The 25,351-nt window shown below is 43.9% G+C and overlaps 2 protein-coding genes across 2 annotated transcripts; one reads left to right on the top strand and one right to left on the bottom strand.

The window, feature by feature from the left end:
* Positions 1–988: 988 nt before the first annotated feature.
* On the bottom strand, positions 989–9,971 carry trir (telomerase RNA component interacting RNase). The gene is made up of 3 exons (XM_038784922.1): positions 9,648–9,971; positions 3,381–3,458; positions 989–2,025 (listed from the first exon to the last, which is right to left on the bottom strand). The coding sequence occupies exons 1-3, from the start codon at positions 9,927–9,929 to the stop codon at positions 1,918–1,920; spliced, it is 468 nt and encodes a 155-aa protein (XP_038640850.1). The 5' UTR covers positions 9,930–9,971; the 3' UTR covers positions 989–1,917.
* A 395-nt stretch (positions 9,972–10,366) lies between these two features.
* On the top strand, positions 10,367–24,977 carry get3 (guided entry of tail-anchored proteins factor 3, ATPase). The gene is made up of 7 exons (XM_038784921.1): positions 10,367–10,740; positions 13,518–13,665; positions 15,256–15,404; positions 17,722–17,872; positions 18,886–18,993; positions 19,552–19,752; positions 22,100–24,977. Exons 1-7 carry the CDS (start codon positions 10,592–10,594, stop codon positions 22,226–22,228), a joined length of 1,035 nt encoding a protein of 344 aa, XP_038640849.1. The 5' UTR covers positions 10,367–10,591; the 3' UTR covers positions 22,229–24,977.
* The last annotated feature ends 374 nt before the right edge of the window (positions 24,978–25,351 follow it).

Raw genomic sequence — 25,351 nt, 5'->3', positions numbered from 1 at the left:
ATCCTACTTCTAATGTCAGATACCTTAAACAGCAGCATATTGAAGAGAGATGAATGACAATTCAATCCCCTAATCAGTCAGTATCCATTATACCCCCCCCCCCACACCCCAATCTCACCCATACAAACCAATATGAACTACACTGACAAGACACGGGGCCCGTAAGAGGAAACTATCAGATGGGTTACAAGGTGCCTGGGAATACCTCACATCCTCAAGCAATTGGCCAAAAAACGTACTACTGAAAATCTGGGACAAACAAAGGCACAGCCAGAAAGACTGAACATAGAGGAATCAATTAAATAGCAGTCAAAATACTAATATGTTAAATGCAAGGAAACATCTAATATACTACAATCCAGTTCTAATCTATTGTATCTATTATTTCCCCCATTTAATTTCCATCTCACCACATCCAAAGATCTATAGGTCCAGCAGATATTATAGATATATCCTATGCAAATCAGTCCTATGATTTCTAACAGTCCTATGGAGATCCAGCAGGAACCTGAACTGCACTTCAGGATAAAATGAGAGTTCTGCCTTGTTGAAAATAGACAGGAATTGTAGAGCAGGCTTCTTTGCAATTTGTAAAATACAACCACCGTCGGACTTCTTTTCCTCTTCACCCCCCCCCTCCAGCTATTGCCAGTGGTATGCAGTCACTACCATGGCTCAGGGGTTCTACCAAGACAACTCTTCTGTTTTCCCCCCATCACACCTCTCGGTAACCTGGTAATGGAGGAGGAAGTGCTCTGGTTACTCCTCTGGTAAATCATGAACAGCTTTCCAGCAACTCATTCTATCTTAACTTGAGCAGTCACGCAGACCATTCCAGCATCAGTAGGCTTTGGATGCTGCCACACTCACAGGCTTTGTGGTCAATAAACGGGAAAGGGAAACTCAAGCATCAGACAAGAAGCAATATCCTCACTAGCACTGCTGGAAGATGAGCAATACCAACAAGGTGAAAAGCCAGCTGCGTCGATTGTAATAAGAGCTTTGTATTAATGTTCCGTGGAATACATTTGAGGTAGTTTTGCGAACTTGAAAAACATTTCCTAGTCCTGCCCCATTTGCTGTGGTCACTTTAGACACCTGTCGTGTCCATACTGCCCATTCACACTGTTAATTCTGTCAGGGCTGTCCCACTCGTCAGCTGTCCCATCAGAAAACTCACTCGAGAGGTACAGCCAGTGGTCACATTTGCAGCTTTGTCCCTCAGCCCCAGGTGAAGGCCAGTCAAAATCACCGATCTCCAGCGTTAGAGCTATCGCCCAGCAGACCACAAGTACCAATACTGCCCCTTACAGTTCAAGTCTCAATGTAATACTTCTGATCAAAAACATAATGCCTCACCAGCAACGATCAGGCACTGGGAGTCTCCCAATGCAGAAGCGCATGGAGGCGCCTGACCAGTCAGAGATCAGCTGTTCCCTACGTTTTAGCTGGCTCGGCAACACACTTGCCAAGAGTCCAGCAGAATATACAATATTGTATACAAGTTTCAAAAATTGGCTACGGTTTTGTAGCTAATAACTGGAGGCACAAAAGAGCAAATATGCATGGAGTTTTTTTTTTTTACTGACAATTGGAGCTATATCGTGCATGTTATAAAAAATAAAGATTAAAAGTGTCTGGAAACCATGTTCTATGTTGAAAACAGGAAGTGGGACATAACTATCGGGAAACTGTACACAAAATCACACTTTGAAAGTGGGCAGGATTTCAATGTTGAAAATGAAACAATGCATTGGATTTTTGTTTGCAAACCACAAATCCAAATAAATATATATTTCAGGCGGTCAAAAAAAAATCTCATACTGGCTGTACAGTGTGGGCAATGGGTGGAGGACTTGGATCTTAACTATTGTAAAATATAATACAGTTCTTGGCTGCAAGAGCGCTGAAATGTGGCTATTTAACAAGAGGCCGGGTTTTGTCGTCGTCACTGCACTGATGTGCTTTGTACTTCTTCACCTCTGCCATGTATTTGGCCCATGCGTCTCCTCCACGCGCCTCAGCCTGGAAAGAGAATGAAAAAGAAACACAGCTAGATTGAACTGTGCATTTAACAGAAGCAGCATTGAGGCAATTGCAGAACTCCAATTTAGTACCAAATAAAAGGATCTGGATTCTAAACCAGCTACAATGCCAGAAGGGATTTGCTGGCTGTTTAATAAACCACTGTTATGGTTTTGTCTTCCTCGTTTTCCCTGACGACTGACGTGGTACAGTCGTGATTCCACATGTTGTCTTTGGCACCTCATCCAAGGAGGTGTTCCTGAGCCTACCTTGGGAAGATCAAAAGGTACTCAAGAGTGGAGCACCAATAGTTGATCTGTCCTCACACAGGGGTGCCTAAATTAACAGCAATAATACTTGGCTGAGATCGAGAAACTCATCAGGAAATGGACAGAAGGAAAGCATCCACCAGTTTTAAATATGGTCAAGTGCCTTAAATACTTATTATGGTTTGAATGCTACACTGGTGAGCGGATTTAATTATGGAGCACTGGACTGTAGGGAGGATGTCAAAGCCTTCGTGAGGTTGTAGCAGAGACTCACTAAAAATGATTCCTGGTCTGGGAGACTTGGTTATGTGCATAGAGTGGAGAAGTTGGATTGTTAAGAGAACATTGGATAGGGGTGTTTAAAATCTTGAATGGTTTCAACAAGAGTCAATGAGGAGAAACTTTCCACTGGAAATGGACCAGTAACTAGAGGAAAAACATTTAAGGAGTTTAGCAAAAATATTAGGGGTGACATGGAAACGCTTTTGCTACAATTTGGAATGCATTACTTAGAAGAGCTGGTGGAAGCAAATTCAACATATTTTTAGATGGGAGTTGGGGTTAACTACTTGAAGGGGGAAATTTTGCCACGTTATAGGGAAAAGGCAGAATAGTGGGACTAGTTGGATACGAGCATACATTCGAATCTACAAAATCGGAGCAGAAGTAGACCATTTGGCCCCTCAAGCCCTTGTTGCCATTCAAGATCATGGCTGATCCCTTTCCGATTCCACGTTCCCATCTACCCCCGATAACCTTCGATTCCCTTGCCTAGATAGCTCTACCAAAGAACCAATACAAGCACAAAAGGTCGGGCGTCATTCTAGAAAATGAAAATAGTTAAGTCAACACAAAGATTGCACACAGCTTAGTGACCATAACATTTAGCGAAAGGGTCTCTTCAGAGGCTGCACAGATTGTCTCCCCTTTTAAATGATAACATGCAAGGGAAGAGACTAGCTGACTCCCATCAAGGTGAATACAGTCATGCTTTGACAAAAAACAGTACAAATGGACACAAATTTAAGACATTCCAGGGTAGACTGCACACAGAGAGCATCATGTCAAAAAGCTACTGAATCTTACCTCTTCCTCAGCCTTGTGTTTCTTGGCTACCATTCCAGTCTTGAGGGCTAGCTTTGCCCCACCTCGCCGCTTTCCCACCTGGGGTAAGGGACAGAAGACTGCAACCATTACACGAGCTCTTGGAGCTGCAATGTCAATGCTGCCCACTATGTAATAAAACAGGGATCCTGAAATTAGACCTCATTCCACAACAGAATGCATCGCCCACATCAATGTCTCAACACATTTCTAACATACAGTACACAATAATGTGAACAGAGGCAGGCAAAAGAAGGCAAAAGTGACAGTACGGGTGTTTCTATCAACCACCAAGAGCTCATCTGATCTTTTCAGCATTGAATTAGTCAGCTATTTAATGTGAATACTTGCAAGCCCATCTTGAAGAACGAGGTTGCAAATTGAATTTTTTGTTGGATTTTCAATCTTTCTCTGGGATAAGAATTAAAACAGATCAGGTGGCATCACCCACATACTCATTATGGATAAAGCAATGTTGTAAATCAGGTTTCCAATTACAATTTGACATAAACGCTTCAGTTCAGGGATCTCCAGGTTTGATCAGTTTACAAACGAATACTTCTTGGCTCCTGCACTATTTCTGCCCTGTTTTATTGAGCAGGGAACACACAATTAAAATCATGAAGAGCAAACTCTGAATTAATAATGAAAGCTCTCATCTCCAGATTCCAACTCAGTTACTGGCCATCCCCAGCTGTTCATTTCAGATTTCCTGTTATTTTTTTGACACGACAGCACGTCACCTCATGTCTCTTCACCTTACAGAAAGGAAAACACTGACATTTAGAAAGTAACGATATGACCAACTAACTGAAGCCATGCTCATTAAAAGGGACACCTTAAACGCGTTTTGCAAACTGCTGCAAGCTACGTGAGCATCAAAGGACTTGCAGATCAAATGCGCCATTTGAGTCACTGCTTCATCATAAACAGCACCAGTGACATTTCCAATAATATCAAGTTTTAATGCTCTAAATGAGATCCATTTGTATACTGGAATCCAATTCCATTGAGCAATAAACTACCCAAGTCTGGACATTCGCGGGCTGGAACAATAATAATAAACCTGTTATTATTTATTTATTTTAATTTAGAGTAACAAATTCTATAATTTTCCCAATTAAGGGACAATTTAGCGTGGCCAGTTCACCTAGCCTGCACATCTTTGGGTTGTGGAGTGAGACCCACAAACACGGGGAAAATGTGCAAACTACATACGGACAGTGACACAGAGCTTGGATCAAACCCGGAACTGGTGCTGCCCCAGTCTGTTACTATTTTAACAAGAACTATTCACTTGTTTTGTATCCTCATGGCTACCATAGAAGCTAACATAGCCGCATGGATAGCTATGATGTTCCAGTCTTTTTTTCTTTAAATTTAGAGCACCCAATTATTTTTTCCAATTAAGGGGCAATTTAGCATGGCCGATCCACCTATCCTGCACATCTTTGGGTTGTGGGGGTGAAACCCACGCAGTCACGGGGAGAATGATGATGTTCCAGTCTTTAGCGTAATCTACCCATTACAGATGCTTGTACCAGTCTTATCAGATACATTCTCGCATTCCCAAGTCTATCTAATAAGCAAGTCTTTGGGCTCTGTCCAGCTGACATCACAGACACTGTAATATTTTGAGTGAATTAAGACCACATCATTAAATAAAGGTAATCCTGTTTTCCCGTAATTAATGCAGACAAAACAAACTGAATACTATTACATCATCCCGCCCCTGTTTGTGAAAAAGACAATGATGTGTTAGTGCTCAGGAACAAACGACATATGGCATCAGACCACATCACCTGGCTTATAATAGGTCCAAAATTATTTCCACATTCATATTATAGTGAAGAGAATGTCTTGCAGCTGTAAAATACACAAGGGGACGGAGACACTAACATATTGCTATCTTTAGTTATCAGCAGTAATTTTCCAGTTTTTATTTTTTTGTAAAATATAGAACTGAAAATATACACAACCAGATCGAGCAATATTAGTTGATCTTTCTGATCTGAAAACATTTTGCAGTAGTTGCATGATTCAGTAGCTGGGGCAAGAGAGCCAGTTTGCATTATGTAAATATCTGGAGCTAGTACATCGACATTGCTCTCCTATAATGCGAACTCAGGAAAAAGGACCCAAGAAATGAAATGCTTATTCTAGCACAGGAGAATCCTGTTTTGTGACATAAAAAATACTGAAGATTAATTGTCCGTCATCATAATATAAGCCAAAATTCCTGGGGATAAAATTGTTAACAGCCTGAATGTATACAGTTCTACTCCAGGTAAACTTTGGAAGGAATCTTTTGACCCAAGATTTAAATCATAGCACCGTACCATATCAAATCAGAATTGGGACAAAACTAACCATTTGACTATTGAATGAGTTCCACCATTCTTGGAACTCCCGTCTTAACAGCTCCGTGGCTGTACTACACCACATGGGTGGTCGCAGTTTAACGTGGCAGCTCAGCACCACCTTCAAGGGCAATGGGGATGGGCAACAAGTGCTGGCCTAACCTGTGACATCCACATACCACGAAAAATATGGGGAAGAAAAGGTCTGCCCGTACAAGATTTTCAGTGATAACTTTTAATCTTTAACTGATGACAGTTCATCTGCTCCAGACACTAATAACCGTGATATTGCTGCTCACTCTCAAAGTCATTGACTGTCCAGGGAGTCGGACACTGCCTGCATGAAATAAAGTGAAGGGAAGAAAAAGAGCTGCATTCAAATTAAGCTTGCTTCATGTGTAAAGTGGTTGTGACCCAAACTGAAGTTAAAAATGTTTTTTTCCAATTAAGGGACAATTTAGCATGGTCAATCCACCCACGCTGCATAACTTTGGGTTGTGGGGCTGAGATCCGCGCAGACACTGGGTGAATGTGCAAACGCCGCATTCTGAACCCAGGTCCTCGGCGCCGTGAGGCAGCAGCAATGCACCACCCAAACTGAGGTTAAACTGTGCTGTGTAAATTGGGCATTGAAGCTTGAACTTGGTCCAAACCAAAACAAGGATTTTGAGTTTATGGGGGAAACATACATGTCTTCGTTTCTTTGCAACAATGTTTGAATTATTGTATTAAAACTTAGCGCTGGGGACGGAAACATTTTACATTTCAGGCTGTCGGGTGTCAGCATCAAGCACTCCCAGGGACATGCACTTGAAAAATAAAGCTCCCCGTAGCCTTATCTAATCTCAGCTCAAAGATCAGAAGACATTCAACGGCACTGGTATGACATCGTTCCATTTCGCACGCCAGCCTTTCAGAGTCAGATTGCCAATTAGGAACTGGACTGAGACTGCCCTAACTTATTCTCCATAGGATCCTTAACATCCAGCAGGTGGGATTTTACCCCACCAGTATGGGCCAGATTTGAATCCATACTGGACCATTCAATCCACTCGACCACTCACAATTAAAGTATTTTCTACAGCAGATACATTTTAGGAAGCCACGCATAGATTTCTACTTAAACAAAAGGACTATTTTAACCAGTAAGCTAGTTAGGTCAAACATGCAGCTTTATAATGAGTGATTAACCTTTTAAAAAAAAATATAGATTTAAAGTGCCCAATTCCTTTTGTTTCCAAATTAAGGGGCAATTTAGCATGGCCAATCTGCCTACGCTGCACATCTTTTTTAGTTTGTGGGGGTGAGACCCACACAGACAGTGAGAATGTGCAAACTCCACACGCAGTGACCCGAAGCCGGGATTGAACTCTAATCACAGTGACAACTGTACCAGAAGCATCAGAAAGCATCCCACGGAACAACGTGGTTACCAGCTACTCTACTGGTAAAATGTAAAAGTTTTATACAGCATTGTCAACATTCTCCAAATATTTAAAACACAATAGCTTTAACATATTATGGGGCATAGAGTGGTTGGGAGGGGAGGAGCATGCATTGAAAGACAACCATACAGCAAATACTGAAGGGCAATTTGACAACATTGTGGAGTTACATTCCACCGATATGGAGCCTCACTCAATGTTCCTTGATGGTGAGAGAAGCAGCAATGGGATTTAGGCTTCCACGTATACAAACCACTAAAAGCTGGTGCACAGGAAAAGAAAAACATAATTTTGGCTTTTACTTTATGGGTGCTGGAATTCAGAAGTGAGGAAGTGGTGCTTAAAGGGTAGACCGATTGCATGAACTTGGCTTGTATTTCTATGAAGTTTGATGGGTTATCTAATCCAGGAAAGAGACACAGAAACAATTTCCTCTATTGCAGAAATCCAGACCAAGAGGACACAATCTTAAAATCAAAGCTAGGCCATTTAGGAGTGAAGTCAGGAAGCATTTTATGCCCCCCCCCCCCCCCCCAATCCCCCTACACAAAAGAATAGTGGAAGTCTCCAACTCTCCCATAAAAGGCCACGGATGCCATGTTAATTGAAATTTTCAAGACCGGGTCCGAAAGTTTTGTTCGACAAGTTTGTCGAGGGATATGGAGCCACGGCAGGGAAATGGAGCAGAGGTTCAGATTAGCCTTCCTATAACTAAATGGTGGAACAGGTTCAATAGGCAGACTAACCTACTCTTGTTCTGGGGCTGGTTTAGCACACTGGGCGAAATAGCTGGCTTTTAAAGAAGACCAAGGTAGGCCAGCAGCACGGATTCAATTCCCATACCAGCCTCCCCGAACAGGCACTGGAATGTAGCGAATAGGGGCTTTTCACAGTAACTTCATTGAAGCCTACTTGTGACAATAAGTAATTTTAATTTTCATTTCTTAAGTTGACTGGGTAGATGCCGAGAAAATAGTCTCAGAGCAAAGGGTCAACCACTTAGTGATGAAATTAGGAAAGTCTTCTTCACTGGGAATCGTTAAAAGTTATCTAACGCAGACGGCAGTGGCTGCTTCATCATTGAACACATTCACAAAAATCCAATGGATTTTTGGGTACCAAATGAATTAAGAGATATCAGATCCCAACACCAACTTAGGGCAGGGGAAGGGTAGTGGAAAACTATTGTGATGTTTATCAGAACACATTAGAAAAAGTCCTCACATTGAATGGGAGTACATCAAGACAATTTAAACATCAGTATCGAAAATTTAAAAAAAAATATTGGAAATGCAGTTCAAGGGGAAAAAGGACTATGTATTTTTTAATCCTTTATTTTTGGGATCCTTGCTATGGTGTAGTGCCCAGAAATGTGTCTCGATTTATAAATTCCAGGATCAATGATGCTTTTGAAAACAGCTTCAGCTTGTCCTGTTGCCTTCAAAGATGCGTGCATGTGAATGGTCAGCTTTTACTTTTCCTGCAACCCCATAAAAAACAGGTTACTTCATTTACATTGTCCTCTCCTTACCCATTAAACACGAGGTTTGATATTTATCTGAAAGACAGTGTAGCATTGAGGTATCAGCCTTGAATAGGTGCACAAGTCTCAAAGTGGGGTTCAAAGTCCCAAGCTCCTGATTCAACAGAGTGCACGAGCAACAGCTGGCACACTGCCAATCATAAAGTCATAGTTTTCATAGCACGTACAGAGGCCCTTCCCGTCCACACTGGCCGTCAAGCACCTATCTATTCGAATCTCATTTTCCAACACTTGGCCCGTTGTCTTGTAAGGCATTTCTAGTGCTGATCTAAATACTCCTTAAATGTTGTGAGCATTCCCGTCCCTGCCACTTTCAAGCAGGGAGTTCCAGATTCCCACCATCTTCTGAATGAAAAAGATTTTCCTCAAATACCCTCTTAACCTCCTGCTCCTTACCGTAAATCTATGACCCTTGGTGAATGACCCTTCAACGGAGAGGAAAAGCTCCTTCCTATCCACCCTCTCTATGCCCCTCATTTTATACACCTCAATCAGGTACCCCCTCAGCCTTCTCTGCTGCAGGTAAAACTACCCCAGCCTAGCCAACCTCTCTTCATAGCTGAAACATTCCATCCTGGTGAATCTCCTGTGCACCCTCTCTAGTGCACTCACTTGCTTCCTTTTAGTGGGGAGACCAGAATTACACACACTACTCCAGCAGTGGCCTAACCAGCGTTTTATACATCATCTTCCAATCCTAAAATACCTAGTGTAGCAGGCCATTCGGCCCATCGAGTCCACGCCGACCCCCTGTAACCCCATAACCCACACCCATTGGACATTAAGGGACAATTTAGAGTGGCCAGCCCACCGAACCTGCACATCTTTTGGATGGACCGCCCCACCAAAGCCCCGCTCTTTAACCAGGGGGCAAACGGAGAGCAAAATCCCTCGCTCTTACAATATTCATCACGCTTTTCTTCCTGTCGCTCTGGGTCTCAGCATTTTGCTCCTGGCCAGCGGCCACACTCCTCTTGCCTCCATTGTCCACATCCCCGCCGCTCGGCGCGGCTGCCCCGTCGCCCCTCAGCCTCTTCTCCTCCTCCTCCATCTTCTTCTTGAAAAGCGCCATGAAACTGCCGTCGTTGGCGAAGGCGTTCACCCCTTTGCTCTCCGGGCCGCCGCCGCCGCCATCCGTCTCCGAGCTTCCAGAAACTTCGCGGCTCCTCCGCCTGTCCGCCATCTTGGGAAGGGGAGGGGGTGGGGGTGAGGGGAGGGAGAGGCCGCCGAGGCTGCTGGGAGTCAGCCACCTCAATAAAATCTATTTTTTGTTTTCGGAGCGAGGTGAAAGGGAGGCTAAAGAAGTCAATCCAATTGATTATTTGCAAAAGAAAAACTCCGATATGTTCGGCCTAAAAAAAAACCGGTCGCGCGTTGTTTCTCTGGAGGAGGGGGGGGGGAGGGGAGTTGGCCAACTGACAAGCGCAAGGCATGACGGATCTTCAAACGGAACCGGGTCAAAAATAGATTTTAAACCGCGGGAGGCCGGCAGCGTTTCGATTTTACAGACGGCCCGCGGCGGAAAGGTTTTATTTTAAAGCCGTTCTTTGAGCGGGGGTCGCGGGCCGGCCAATCGGGAGGCGAGTCGCTCAGGAGCTCTGAGCCAATCAGCGTTGAGGATGGAGGAAGGTGGTGGCGGCGGCGCTGCCGGGAGCTGAAGTGAAGTCAGCCCGGCTGCACCTTCGGCGCCGGAAGCCCGATGTTTCAGGGCCGCCTTGTGCTGCTTTCTTTCTTATTTTCTCCTCCTCCCCGCGGATGTCGATCGATCGATCGATAGATAAATAAATAAATAGAAAGTTCAACCCTTAACCCCACTGGGGGTGGATCACGTGATTGTGTCGGCAGATGGCGGCGGCGGCGGCCATGGACGAGGAGTTCGAGGATGCCATCGACGTGGAGCCCCTGGAGCCCACCCTGACCAACATCATCGAACAGAGGTCCCTCAAGTGGATCTTTGTGGGTGGGAAAGGCGGGGTGGGTAAAACCACCTGCAGGTAAAAGCAGGGAGGGAGTTACCCCCACGTTTTAAACCCCCCCCCCCCCCCCCCCCCGGCCAGTGGTATTGCATTCAAGGGACACGTTGGCCAACCCGAAGACTTAAACTTGGCATTTTTTTAAAAATCGCATATGCAAGCATGACAACCCTCAGTTAATTTCTGTTCTATTTAGTTGATTGGCCCTATAATACATCATACAGTGACAAAATCAGACCAACGAACCCAGGAGGTGGACTTGACGTTAATGCTGGATCTAGATTTGTGTCAAAATGACGAGCCAGTCCGCGATTCTTGACATTTCAGACCAGGGAGGACGCTTTCTTTTAAATGTCAGGTTGAACGTGGGGAATGAGAGCAGACTTACACCCACACGTCTGCCCTTGTGCCTGCTCTGCCCTTCGGTTTGATCATTTGGGTTTATTGTCACGCGTACTAAGATACAGTGAAAAGTATTTTCAGTCCAGAAAGATCATTCCATACATGAGAAGCATAGGACATACGATAAGTACACAAAGTGTAGGCATCGGGTGAAGCATACCGAGTGTAGTGCTACTCAGTAGAAAAGATGCATGCTGAGATCAGTTCAGTCCATAAGAGGGTCATTCAAAAGTCTGGTAACAGTGGGGAAGACGCTGTTTTTAAACCTGTTTGTGCGTGTTCTCAGACTTTTGTATCTCTTGCCCGATCAAAGAGGTTGGTAGAGAGAATAACCTGGGTAGGGGGTGCCTTTGATTATGCTGCCTTATTTCCCAAGGCAGTGGGAGGTGTAGACAGAGCCAACTTGTGTGATGGACTGGGCTGTGTTCACAACACTCTATAGTTTATTGTGGTCTTGGGCCGAGCAGTTGTCATACCAGGCTGTGATGCAGCCAGATAGGATGCTTTGTATACCAACTCAACTTTACAATCTGGTCCTTTGGTTCCCTTAAGAGCCCAAATACCCTTCGACCTTAGTCTTTACATACTCGGGGACTAGCAATCCATTGCCCTCTGGGATAGAGAATTCCAAAGATTTGTGCACCCTAGGAGTGAAGAAATTTCTCCCGACTCTGTCTTAAGTGATTGACCCACTTGCCCACAGTCTATAACTCCTCAGATGAAAGCAAATTACTGTGGATACTGGAATCTGAAACAAAAATATGAAATATTGTATCTTAAGCAGATCTGAACCGAGAGAAGTGAGCTAAAGATTCGAGTCTGGATGACTAAAGCCTCATCCAGACTCAAAATGTTAGCATTTGTGGAGAGAGAGAAGGGAGCTATCCGACCTGCTGAAATTGTCCAGTATTTTCTGTTTTTGTTGTGGCTGTCACATCTAGTTTTGGACTCTCCAGCCATGTCACATACTTTCTCAGCCTCCGACTTGTTGAGTCCTCCAATGGGATCACATCTCGTTCTGTTCAATCTGCTCATATAGGACAATCCTCATCCCAGGATTTGATGTACTGAACCTTTGTTATACCATCTCTAAGAGTAGTGTGTTCTTTGGGTGCCAACACCAAAACTACAACTCCCAGGTGTGGTCTCACTAAAGCCCTGTACAATTGCAGCAAGACCTTGTTCTTGTATACTCCTTGTAGTCCCCTTGCATTAAACATCCTGTTTGCCATGATTGTAGCCAAATTTAATTAGACTATTTAAGATGCCTTTTTTTTGTCCAATTTTACTGAGTCGCATTCAATGTATTTTTTAAAAATTTTAAATTTTAGATTTAAAAAAAAATCTTATCCGTTGTTAAATTTTCCATTAAAATGTTGCATTGTTTGCCAAATCTGAATTGGAAGATTTTCTTGATAGTAACCTCTTGTCTTTGTTCATAATGGTGCACTTCATAAGGAAAATGATGGGGATTGTGTAAAATGTTCACTTTCATAGCTTTTCAGTGCTTGTGCTGCAGGAGGAGGTTGCCAGATTTGAAGAATAGAATATCCCTACAGTGCAGAAAGAGGCTATTTGGCCCATCAAGTCTGCACCGACCCTTCGAAAGAACACTCTACCTAGGCCCAATTTCCTGCCCTATACTAGTAACCCCACCTAACCTTTTGACTCTTAAGGGGCAATTTACCATGGTCAATCCACCTAACCTGCACATCTTTTGACCGGTGGGGGCGGCGGACAGGACCAGAGCAACCGGAGGAATCCCACGCAGACACAAGGAGGTCTGAATCGAACCCAGGTCCCTGAACTGTGAAGCAGCAGTGCTAACCAATGTGCCGCTGTGCTGCCCACAACTTCATTTTCTCTCGTACACGATGGCCATTTGTTGCAGTGTTGGCTGTGGTACTGAGGATTATTGGAGCTAGTGTCATTACAGGAATTGAGTACATTGGCTCACAAGCTCAAAGAATACTATAGATACCAAAACAAGTCAGAGACTGGGGTTCTGTGGAGCCTAACTCACCTCTGATTCCCCAAAGCCTGTCCACCATCTACAAGACACAGTCAAGAATGTGATGGAATACTCTCCACTTATCTGGATGATGCAACTTCAACAACAGAAGCTAGACACCATCCAGGACAAAATGACTGACTTAATCACCACCCCATCCACCACCTTCAGTATTCGCTGCCTCCACCACCCTTTTGTCTTGTGTTCCATTATTGCACCAATATCACTGAGTACAGGGTGTTGACTCTATTCAATCTTACAAGCTACATGTGCTGTACAAAGAAAGGAAGGAATGAATGAGGACCTCTGTCAGACTTTGCCCCAATGATTACTTTTAATGTTTCATATGGTTGTACCTAATTTGTGAATGTATTCCCCAAAACAGCTGCAGCTTGGCTGTGCAGTTGGCGGAGGTTCGCGAGAGCGTGTTGATCATTTCCACAGATCCTGCCCATAACATCTCAGATGCGTTCGATCAGAAATTCTCCAAAGTACCAACAAAAGTGAAAGGCTACGACAATCTGTTTGCTATGGTAAGCAAAAATACAAGCCATGTAGAATAAAATAGCACAAATTAAACATTATGCATGCGGCTCAAATCATTTATTTTGCAAAGCATATTAGGTAAACCAAGAGCTGATAATGCAGAGGTTGCTGATGGAGAAAATGCTGCAGCTACTTTGTAATAAGAACTGTACAACACAGTTTCAATTATTACATTTGGTGGTGTGTGTTTACATGCGGTGGTTGGCCTGAATGTCGACGTTGCAGCTTTCAAACCTGTAAACATGGTAAATCTGATTTGGAGGCCAGTTTTATTTTAAGATAAAAATAATGTTTTGTCCAAGCCCCACTGATTCCAATATCCCTTTATGATCATTCAGCTGTAGGCTTATGTTTTACCCACACTAACTGTCACCTGTTGATTCCTGATAAGAGTTCTCCTCCGAGAAATCTGCCCTCGATTTCTGTTCCCCACAGATGTTAATTCAAGTTTCAATTTTCCCCAAGTCAGCTACCTGCTACCTGCTTCGCACTTCTGTTGTTCAGAAGGTTTTGATCTAGCCCATTCTCACGATCGCAATCTGTCAAAGGTTAACACCAGGACAAAGAAGGACGTTTTAAGACGGGTGATCAAAAGCTTGGTCAAAGAGTCGAGAGAGGCAGGAGGAATTTCCAGAGCTCAAGGCACCGCAAATGATTGGGTGAAGGAAATGGGAGAATGAAGGAGTGCAGTGTTTCGGGAGGGTTGTGAGACTTGGTCACCTGATTTTAAGTTGTAAGCATACTCTGAACGTATGATTCACTTGGAGCCCAGATCGGCTACTTTGAGGGAAGTTTCTATTCATGCTAGAGTTTCCCTACAAATGAAAATAACGTCAAACGTGGGAAATTTATTGAAAATCCAGTTGAACGGGCAGCACGGTGGCGCAATTTAGCGTGGGCAATCCACCTACCCTGCACATCTTTGTGTCGTGGGAGCCAAACCCACACAAACATAGGGAGAATGTGCAAACTCCACACGGGCAGTGACCCAGAGCCTGGTACCTCGGTGCAGTGATGCAGCAGTGCTAACCACTGCGCCACCCATGATTTTTATTAGGTGAATGGATCAAAGCCAGGTCAGGGGAGTTTGCATAGAGAACAACCATGATATGATTGAACGTTGAAACATGCTAGGTGAGCTGGACAGCTTACTCCTGTTCCTAAATTCCCAGTCTATCTCTTGAATTAAACTTTACACCATTCCCTCTAAGCTTGCTTTCAGCTCAAAGTTAGCTGCCTTGTGCTTGCTCGTGAACTACCTTGTGTTTCTTGACACTTAAATGGTGCTCTAGAAGTTCAAGTCATTGCCTTATATTTAAGCTAACTCTGATTTACACAGTCGTAAAGAAAACTGGGGGGGGGGGGGGTAAATGTTCCTGGAGGGGGAAAGAGCTGTTCGAATACAAAAACTAGATTGATAAGTCCGATAGGGCCTTCTGGTGGTGAGGTTTTCAGCTTGCATGCCATACGGGTAAGAGAAAAGCAGTTTTGGGGAGTTTTATATCCTGTACCAGCTTGGGTTCTAAGGATGATCACACTGAAGCTTTGTTGCAGCTTTTTCTCCTTTCCTCCTCCAGGAAATTGATCCGAGCTTGGGAGTCTCCGAGTTACCCGATGAATTTTTTGAGGAAGACAATATGTTGAGCATGGGTAAGAAGATGATGCAAGAGGCGATGAGTGCGTTCCCAGGCATCGATGAAGCTATGAGCTACGCTGAAGTCATGAGGTAATGTGAGAGGGAAAGGAAGATGGAAACAGGGGGCAGCTGTTTAACTACTCAAGCCTGTTCCACCATTCAATGAGACCATGGCTGATTTACCTAATTCTATGCTCCTTTGCCTCATTAAATACTCAATTAACACTCCATCTTGAATCAATTGCTGTTTGAGTGTTCCAAACTTCTGCCACCCTTTGCATATAAGATTTGTGTGTAATTTTACTCTTGAAAAATCTGGCTCTAATTTTTATGCCCCCTCGCCCTAGACTCCTTAAGCCACATAAATAATTCCTCTAACCTGTCTGTTTCACTCAAGATTCTAATCTTCAGCCAGGTCACCCCTTAATGTTCTAAATTCCAGGAAAACTTGGATCCAAAAATATATAAAGTTGCACAGCCTTACTTTCATCAAAAGACTGCAGGTTAAGATAACTTGTTTGAGAGACTCCAGTTCTGTTTCTTTATTTAAATCTGTAATATTTAGTGTTCTAGATTAATGATATTGGTGGCATGGTATGATTGGTGGGTTTTTTTTTTTCCGAAGGGTAAGGTGTTGTGAGAACTCCATGAATGGGGCCTCTAGCGTAAATGCTGGGCCCTTGCTTTCAAACAGGATTGCAGGGGATCAGCTGCATTGTCTTTTGTCTCGTGTGAATGGATGCAAACCTGAGGAACAGCAGAGGAAAATATTGTGGGATAGGGTGCAAGTGTGTTCATGGGAACTTAAAATGCCCCCATATGCTTTGGCCCTTAATGTGTACAGAGTGCAGTCTAGCAAAAAACGCTATAAAGAAGGTATTCATGAGTGAGCAACAGTTGAAATGGATTTAATCCATCAACTAATGGAGATAAAGCCCTGGAGCCATTTAAGTTGGGTGTTGTACTTGGGGTGAGGCATGTGGGCAGTGGGGGAACTGTGTATGAGTTAACTGGGTACATAAACTAAGATGGAACTTCTTTACCCAGAAAGTGGTTGCAATCTGGAACTCGCTACCACATGGAGTGGTTGAGAATATAAAAACGGAGCAGAACAGTGGCACAGTGGCTAGCACTGCTGCCTCACGGTGCCGAGGTCCCAGGTTCGATCCCAGCTTCTGGGTCACTGTCCGTGTGGAGTTTGCACATTCTCCCAGTGTTTGCGTGGGTTTCACTCCCACAACTCAAAGATGTGCAGGGTAGGTGGATTGGCCACGCTAAATTGCCCCATAATTGAAAAATATTTATTTGAAAAAAAAGAGAATATGGAAAGCTCGGGGGGGGGGGGGGGGGGGGGGGGGGGGGGGGGGGGGGGGGTCGGCAGGCGGAGGGGGGGTCGGCAGGCGGACTGTGACACATGAACACCAACAAGGACCATTTGGACCAAATTGCCTGTTTTTATGCTGTACATTCTAAGTAATCATCCTCTGTCTGTTGCACATTCTATGTTTTGCGAGCCATGGGGCTATTACTGCCTAATATTTTTATTTAGATGATCTAAATGAACCTTCATAATCTGTCGGAAATGCAGTTTGTTTGGAGTAAGGGATGGGAGTACCTACTCAGCTACTTGCTGACCTGGATCTAAAGGTGACTGTCGGAGTCATATAGATACTCCCAATGTGAGCGTCCTCCCTCAGGCCAATATTCCCAGTATCGGGATGCGCGGGACCAGTGCAGTGATGGGCCGGGCCACATTGCCCGCACGCCCGACGCAAGACTCCCGAAACAAGTGCTCTAGTCCGAGCTCCTCAATGGCAAGCGATCACTAGGAGGGCAGAGGAAATGCTGCAAGGATACTCTGATCACCTCCGTAAATAAATGCAACATCTCCATCGACACGTGGGAATCACTTGCCTTAGAACACACAAACTAATGAAGCAAGTCATCCATGACGCTGAGCAACTGCGCAAGAGAGAGAAATCCTATTGTGCACTGAGCCCCAACCCACTGTTTATCTTGCTACATGTAGGACACAGTCTCTGTAAAAACCTGTACGGTGCTCAAACATATTTTAGCAGTGAAGCTCCGACTCTCAAAATCCTTGTAGATAAGTGACCGGGTGGATTATTGTGGCTCTCCTTGCACATTAATTGGTGCAGGTTAAACATAATATATGTAACATGCTTGATACAGAACCGTACGTTGTATAATTTAGCCTTTACATGTCTTGATGCAATTTGAGAACATGCTAAGATAGAACTCTAACCGTCTGTCCGGTTAAGCTGTTTACGGGTATAAAATCTATGGGCACTGATTTGCAGGTGAACCAGGTTTCATTGTGACATTTGCAAATATTTTTTTAATAGCCTAACACTGCTCTATTTGTTAAATAACTTGTGTTCTGCAGGCTGGTGAAAGGCATGAATTTCTCGGTGGTGGTGTTTGACACGGCACCAACCGGGCACACACTACGACTCCTGAACTTTCCAACTATCGTTGAGAGGGGACTTGGGAGACTAATGCAGATTAAGAACCAAATCAGCCCTTTTATCTCCCAGGTAATCTAAGCTCGTTGTTTCATCTGGTCTGAAATCTTTTAGACAGTATAATGAAGGTAAATTGGTGAAAGAATGAGGTTGTGGTTGCCCTGCCGGTAGGCAAAGGAGCTTGGTGTAGTGCTTTTGAAAGTCCATGAGCTGGGAAGTGTGTAAAAATAAAATCTGATAGCACTGTTGCTTCTCGGGCCATCGGTGTCCACAATTGGAAAGTGGGCAGGTCTAGATATTTTCCATGGGCACAAATAGCCTCCCAGCGCTTAATATCTACATGAAGAACCTTAGTGGACCAATGGTGCTCAATTTTTAAAAAAAAGATCAGATGAAGAAAAATAAACAAACAAAGTCAGAGTCTTCTATGTGTATATTTAAGTACAATTTTCATTTGGTCGATGAGGCACTGTCTAATTACAGACTCTCCTAATCTTTTGTTTGAAGCTTGCATATGCTGGGTTATTGTAACGCCTAGCTGTTACTTGTAGCTTGGAAGCTGCAGTATATATTTGATATTGTATAATGCAATGGTCTGGACTGTATTTAATCATAGAATATTCCATAGACCCATCCTGTGGCGGCACACTTATAGAAGAGTTGGATGAGGTCTGCCGCCAGTTGACAGACATCCAGTTTGTTCCATTTTAGCTGATCTTAGTGCTGAACAGCTATTGCAAATGTTGAATCTTGCTGTGCATGTTGTTGAATCACTAGTGTGATGCCTGCAATTTTCTGTTATGGTCTTCCACACTTGATAACGTGCATTTGGAAAGCCAGTTTTTAATGTTAGAGTGTGCAGTATTTTGGAATCCAATTAACTAGGATACCTTCCTTGCTTGAGTATAAATGTAAGTAATGCTTCAGCCTTTGGCTCTTAAATAAAGAAAAAAAAATTAAGGTGACTGACATTATGCAAGCATTTAACCGTTGATTAATTAATGCTTGAATTGGTGTGTATAACTTTTGATCATGCTGGTGTAGGATCAGGCTGTGCACATATTCAACCATTGCCTGTGTTTCAGATGTGTAGTATGCTTGGACTCGGTGACATGAATGCAGATCAACTTGCGTCGAAGCTAGAGGAGACCTTGCCCGTTATTCGTTCAGTCAGCGAGCAGTTTAAAGACCCGGTAATTACTGCCTCATTGATTTTTCACTTCACACAAGATCAGTAGTGACTTGAGATTTAATTATTTAACTGAAGTCGTTATTCTACAAAATCTGATTTGGGGTGTGGAATTGTTATTACCACCTCGTGCGAAAATCTACAATGCAGCATCCTTTCCAAGCCACACTCTTGCCTTCCCTCATAATCTTCAAGTGCCCACATTTGGTGTCACTGGCCATTGTACCGTGAATGAAAAATTGAAATTAGAGATGTAGTGGTGTTAGGGGACACGGACTGGTAAATCTATGTATTGTCTGTTACTATTTGTCTTGGGAGTATTTTTTTTTTCCATTTAAGGTGCAATTTAGCGTGGCCAATCCACCTAGCCTGCACATTTTTGGGTTGTGGGAGCGAAACCCACGCAAACACGGGGAGAATGTGCAAACTTCACACGGACAGTGACCCAGAACTGGTATCGAACCTGGGACCTCGGCGCTGTGAGGCAGCAGGGCTGACCCACTGAGCCACATGCTTCCCTACCTAAATCTATTCTATGGCCTTTTCTGTTTACTTCACACAGGAGCAGACCACATTCATCTGTGTATGCATTGCAGAGTTTCTGTCCTTGTACGAGACAGAACGACTAATTCAAGAGTTGGCCAAGTGTAAAATTGACAGCCACAACATCATTGTAAACCAACTGGTGTTTCCAGATCCTGGGGAGAAACCATGTCGGATGTGCGAAGCTCGACACAAAATCCAATCAAAATATCTAGACCAGGTACTGTTATAACGGGCATGGATTTTCTACTTCGGTGAAATATTATGCACAGAAGATGTGACCAGCTAATCTGTGACTTGCTCATGCTTAAATTAAATCAAGTTTATTCTTATTTTCTTTTTCGGAGATGGTTAAAGCCCATTTCAGACTTACTGTTTCAAGCTTGGTGCCGTCGAGATATAAAGAATGCTAATAGGAGTGGGAGTTGGCCCCTTCAACCCATTTCAGCATTCAGTTAGATTGTGGCTAATCTGCAGTTCGACTCTGTGAGACCAACGCAGACACTGGGAGAATGTGCAAACTGCACACGGACAGAGACCCGGGGTCGGGATTGAACCCGGGTCCTCTGCGCCATAGGCAGCAGTGCTAACCACTGCACCACCGTGTCACCCCCCCTCCCTCCTTTAATTGTTGTTCCATGGCCACATATGCACAAAATCTAAAGGGGTCGGCATGTGTGTGACCTGCGATATTGGTTGAGCAGCTGCGCAGCTTTGAGAAAACCTTGATTGTGTCCCCTTGTTCTGGGTTTCCCCGTCAGAGAAAATCGTTTCTCAGTTAGCTACTCTATCTAATCTGTTTTTCTATAATTTGAAACACCTCCTTACATCACCTCTTAGCCATCTACGTTCAAGCAAATGCAACCCAAGTTTATGTGGATTTAAATGTAAGAACTCTGAGAGAGGTTGGAGGGGGTGGGAATGGGGAGCAGGTGGAATGGAGTAAGGAGGAATCGAGGGGCAAATTACTACCCAGGGTGTGAACTCCAATACTAAAACCAATTAGCTCTGTTTCTCTCTCTGCGGATGCTTCCTGACCAAAGAATTTTGAGCATTTTCTATTTCCGTTTCGGGTTTCCGGCTTATTTTGCTTTTTGTGTTATACAAGCTGACAGATTTTGCTTTGTTTTCAACTGCTATGACTTTAAAATGAGTGCTTCATAAAATTAGCTTCTGATGCCTGAGTTCTAAAAACGTTCTTCTTTGAATTGGCTGTTCCAGCCTTTTGAACTGGTTGAATGAAAGATCTGGCAGCTTAGTATAGTTATGGTGCATGAGTAATGACTTATTGCTGAAAAAAGACATGCTATCAAAGTTTTTTGTCTTGTACTCATCCAGACAGAATCACAAGAATACCAAATCTCAAAGGGAACACATTTATATTGCATGAGCAGAGGGTGCTGATTGGTTGAAAGTAGACTCTGATTGGTATATGAGGTACCATGGAGAATGTATTAGGGAGCAGTTAACTGCCAGGATTTTTGTTTAAATTTAAACCAGGCAAGTCGACTCTGATCATGGCATTGCCACGGGGAAATGAACCTGGGAATGGCTGTTTCCCCCCTCTTTTGGTTGAATAAAAGCTTAGGGATAGCCATTCATAGAATCATAGAAGGAGGCCATTTGGCCCATCAAGTCTGCACCGAAGGAGCACCCTACCTAGGCTCACACCTACACCCTATCCCCGTAACCTAGTAACCCCACCTAACCTTTTGGACACTGAGGGGAAATTTACCATGGCCAATCCACCTAACTAAAAAAAAATTTAGAGTACCCAATTCATTTTTTCCAATTAATGGGCAATTTAGCGTGGCCAATCCACCTACCCTGCACATCTTTGGATTGTGGGGGCGAAACCCACGCAAACACGGGGAGAATGTGTAAACTCCACACGGACAGTGACCCAGAGCTGGGATCGAACCTGGGATCTCAGCGCCGTGAGGCAGCAGGGCTAACCCTCTGCGCCACCGTGCTGCCCTCAATCCACCTAACATGCACATCTTTGGACTGTGGGAGGAAACTGGAACACCTAGAGGAAACTCAAGCAGACAAAGGGAGAAAGCTCCACACAGTCACCCGAGGCCAGAATTGAACCCTAGTCCCTGGTGCTGCGAGGCAGCAATGCTAGCCACTGTGCCACCGTGCGTCCCTGGTTCATTCCCATGGCAATGCCATGATCAATCAAAGTTGACGTGCCTGGTTTGAATTTAAACAAAAATCATGGCGGTTAACTGTTCCCTGGTGTATTTTCCATGACAATGCCTCTACCAATCAGAGTTCACTTGTCAGCCACTCAGCACCCTCTTCTCATGCAGTATGAATCATTGTTCATTTTGAGGTGTGCTATTCTTGCAATTCTGTTCCAACAGCAGGTCTTTCCTCAACAATACCCGACCTCTGTAAAGATGACATCCTGGCCTGCTTTTAAGGTTTTAGTGTGTCAGGCACAGAGATGTTTCCATTCCTTTCCTTACGATTCATTATGGAGGGTTGGGTCACAATTTGCATCTTAAACATCTTTCTTGAATGCGATGACTTTGGCTTGTCTTTTTTGGTTTCCTTTCTAGATGGAGGATCTGTATGAAGATTTTCACATAGTGAAGCTCCCACTGTTACCTCACGAAGTCAGGGGCACCGACAAAGTCAACACCTTCTCCAAGCTCCTGCTTGAGCCTTACAAGCCACCCAGTAAATGAACAGACTTCCCTCATTCCGTTTTGAGACTGACACAGAGAAATCTGACACTTGTAATTTATTAACACTACGTTTGTAGGAAGGAGCATGGGAAGAGCAATACGTGGATGTTATTTATTGTTCTGGCCAGATTTTTTTTTTTTGGTTATTAGTAATTTCAAGGAGGTGATTTTGCATTGCCCAGATGTGATCTCGGAACAGGTTGTGTCAAAAGCCGGGGTTGTAGAGCGAGGCATTGGAGATTTGAAGCTTTATTCTGTGATTGATGACTTTAAAGGAAATGGCTTTTTAAGCTTCGACTTCCCCATCTCCCCTTAATGTTTTTCCGTCCTCTCTCAAGTGATCCCGTGACTTGAGGTCTCGGAGCAGCCTCCGTGAATCCTCTTATCCAGTGATTCTGTTGCCGTGGCATAGCTTTAATTTTCTCTAATTAAACACCTCCAAAAGGAAATGAATGGTTTACCACAAATGCAGCAATTGTGTCAGGAAGCAAAAGTGCCCCCCCAACCACCACCAACCCCTTTCCACTGTTGCTGTACTGGAGGATATGACCTCAGCGTTGTGAAACTAGCCCATTAAACAGTTTGACACAGGCAAGTCTCTTTCATAGAACTCTTACGTTTCCCATCAGCATGAATTAAAGTTGCTCATTGTTTGTGAATGGGAGGCTGCCGCCCAATATTGGGCAACAAGTTCTCATTTTCATTACTAATTTAACATTTGCGTTACATCAGTACGTTCCTTATTCCACCCACCTCCACCAAAGGATATCTTAATATACAGCATGCTGACTGCATCATCCACCTCCTGCAGACCTTGGGTTACAAGGGAAAAGGATCTAAACCTAATATACTTTTTTAAACCGGTATTTCTTGTTCTGACGTTGCGAGGCCTTTGATTTGGTTTATCGCATCTGACACTTGGGTGAAAGTGTATCTGTGCTGCTTTGAATGCTCTCCGTGCTTTATGGGATCATTTTTTTCCCCCCTCAGTTGGAAAAGATGGTTTTTCAATTTGGAGAGGATTGTGACGGAGAAAATGGTTTATAAGGAACCCGTGCAGACCCACGTACTTTTCAAACATGTTCCTGTTGCTGCACTCACACTACTTTTGGATTCCCTTGTGGAGGTACTTCATGGTCTGGCTCTGGGTCAGATGTGCTTGATGTTCACTTTCCTCTGAAGACCCTTGCATGAGTTAGGGGCCAGGTGTGGGAGCGGACCCTCTATTCTTTCAGACCTAACGGGTCTTTTCATCTCCTGGGGTGGCTCAGCTAGCTAAAATAATGATACCTAGCAGAGCAGCGAGGTCCGATGATTGGCACAAGGAGGTAAGAGGTCAGCCAGGGCAGGAGTGGGCTGGCTACAATGACTCTGAACTAAAGAGGAGGCAAATTAACTGCGGTTCTTGTCCCTGTTCCTCATTCTCTTGAGATAAATAGGCATTCGGTGTTCACTTGCTGTTCTGACACCTAAGAATGCCCACTTGATACAGGAATGCTCACTCGTGCCCTCCCCACAATCAACATCATTTATTTCTTTGGGCGGGGTGGTTCTCTTAGTTTGGGGCATTAAATTCAACAAGCACCTAAATATCCACACCTGTACAGCGACTTGTTTTGAGTCCATAATTCTCAGAATGTTCATAAAGTCACAAAAAAAAGTCTAAATACTTTAGGAGCAGGAAACCAGCAGTTGACTGAAAATACCCGGTGCACTTACTTTCCCTCAAGTACCAGTGACTGAACTTTGAATGATTTATCTGCTCCTCCAGTCAGTAAGTCAAAAGATGGCTACCTAACAGATACAGTAGATGTGGTGGTACTCGTGTTTTAATGTTTCAGCTGCTGTGGTACGGAGGGCAATAAAAAGAAGCCAAATGTATTTAAACACACTTACCCTGCCTTCTGCTCACTTGAGATGATTGTCTAGTTTACTTTGCAACAGACCTGGCTTCCCGTTAACCCAACGGTGTTGGCTGAGTTTCAACCAGCCCGAACCTTCTGCTGGAATAGGAAGGAAGGATACATAACACGGAATGGTTGAGTTTTTAAAAAAAATAAATTTATCCTAACCTGCAAATGACGAAAGTTAAGTTGTGAAATTTACAATTTCTTGTTTACACATAGATTCTGAGCCCATCTCCAAATGCTCTAATACCGAGTGAGCGATCTTTTAGGTCCCCGTCCCCCCCAAGTGACTCATTCAATATCCAACACGTGGCATGTAACTAGGTAGTTACCCATCTGTTACCACGTTGGCTGAACCCGCCCCAGTTATGGGAGAGATCTGACCTCGGGAGGCTGGGCTGACGCACAGATCTAGCCAAGCTCCCTGACCTGTTGGGCAGTAACGGACCCTGGTTGGAAAATGTACATTTGTACATCATGGCGAGGGTGGGATCAGGCACGAGTGCGACGCCCCCCAGCCAACCCCATAAACAACAGTGCCACAATAAATCAATAACTTGCGACACTCTGAGAAGTATGACCACTGGCACTCTACTGGAAGGTGACAAGTGACTGTAACCAGTCTCCCGCCTTCAGCAGGAGAGAGAAAATTAATAACATAAAGCTACCTTTTTAAAGTAGCAACGTTTCACACTAACGGCTATTAATATTCCTTAAAAGTTGATGTAATGAGTTGAAAACTTGAAATACTACAAGGGTTGAACTTAAATATAAGTTATTTGTCTTGCTTACAATGATTTCTGGGATGGAGATGGGAATGATTAAACTCTTGAAATATACAATCACTGTGTTTTTAGGAATTTCATTGATGGGGAAAAGGAGCGACTCATGATCAGTAAAAGGACTGTTCCACTCTTGCTCACTGGAGCTCCTTTAGTCCATACTTTGCATTGGCATACAGAAGGATGTGGGAGCAGTGATGATTCTTCACCCTGCCATTTAGTACTTTGCCGTTGCTCACTTTACACAAGCATGGGACTTTCTTAGATCGTGATTCCGGTAGCGGCTGTTTCTGTTGGTCGGTGCCCCTGGAGGGAAGTCATCCAAATTTCCATTCATGGTTGGAGGCTGGAGTCTTACCTCGACAGATATGCAACATTGTAGAATTTTACAGCAAGGAGGGAGGCCCTACAGCCCATTGCACCTGTGCCAACCC

Source organism: Scyliorhinus canicula, chromosome 25 (assembly GCF_902713615.1).
Source record: "Scyliorhinus canicula chromosome 25, sScyCan1.1, whole genome shotgun sequence".
NCBI classification, from domain to species: Eukaryota; Metazoa; Chordata; class Chondrichthyes; order Carcharhiniformes; family Scyliorhinidae; genus Scyliorhinus; species Scyliorhinus canicula.
Note: the sequence above shows the minus strand (reverse complement) of the source record. Positions and strands in the feature narration are given on the sequence as shown.

Excerpts from the sequence above, each read along its gene's own strand:
- trir (XM_038784922.1), bottom strand. The coding sequence starts at position 9,929 with ATGGCGGACAGGCGGAGGAGCCGCGAAGTTTCTGGAAGCTCGGAGACG. Across the intron at positions 3,459-9,647 it reads AGAAAAGCGTGATGAATATT|GTGGGAAAGCGGCGAGGTGG; the intron begins GTAAGAGCGAGG and ends CCCTTACCCCAG. Across the intron at positions 2,026-3,380 it reads AACACAAGGCTGAGGAAGAG|GCTGAGGCGCGTGGAGGAGA; the intron begins GTAAGATTCAGT and ends TTCTCTTTCCAG.
- get3 (XM_038784921.1), top strand. The coding sequence starts at position 10,592 with ATGGCGGCGGCGGCGGCCATGGACGAGGAGTTCGAGGATGCCATCGAC. Across the intron at positions 10,741-13,517 it reads GTGGGTAAAACCACCTGCAG|CTGCAGCTTGGCTGTGCAGT; the intron begins GTAAAAGCAGGG and ends TCCCCAAAACAG. Across the intron at positions 15,405-17,721 it reads AGCTACGCTGAAGTCATGAG|GCTGGTGAAAGGCATGAATT; the intron begins GTAATGTGAGAG and ends TGTGTTCTGCAG.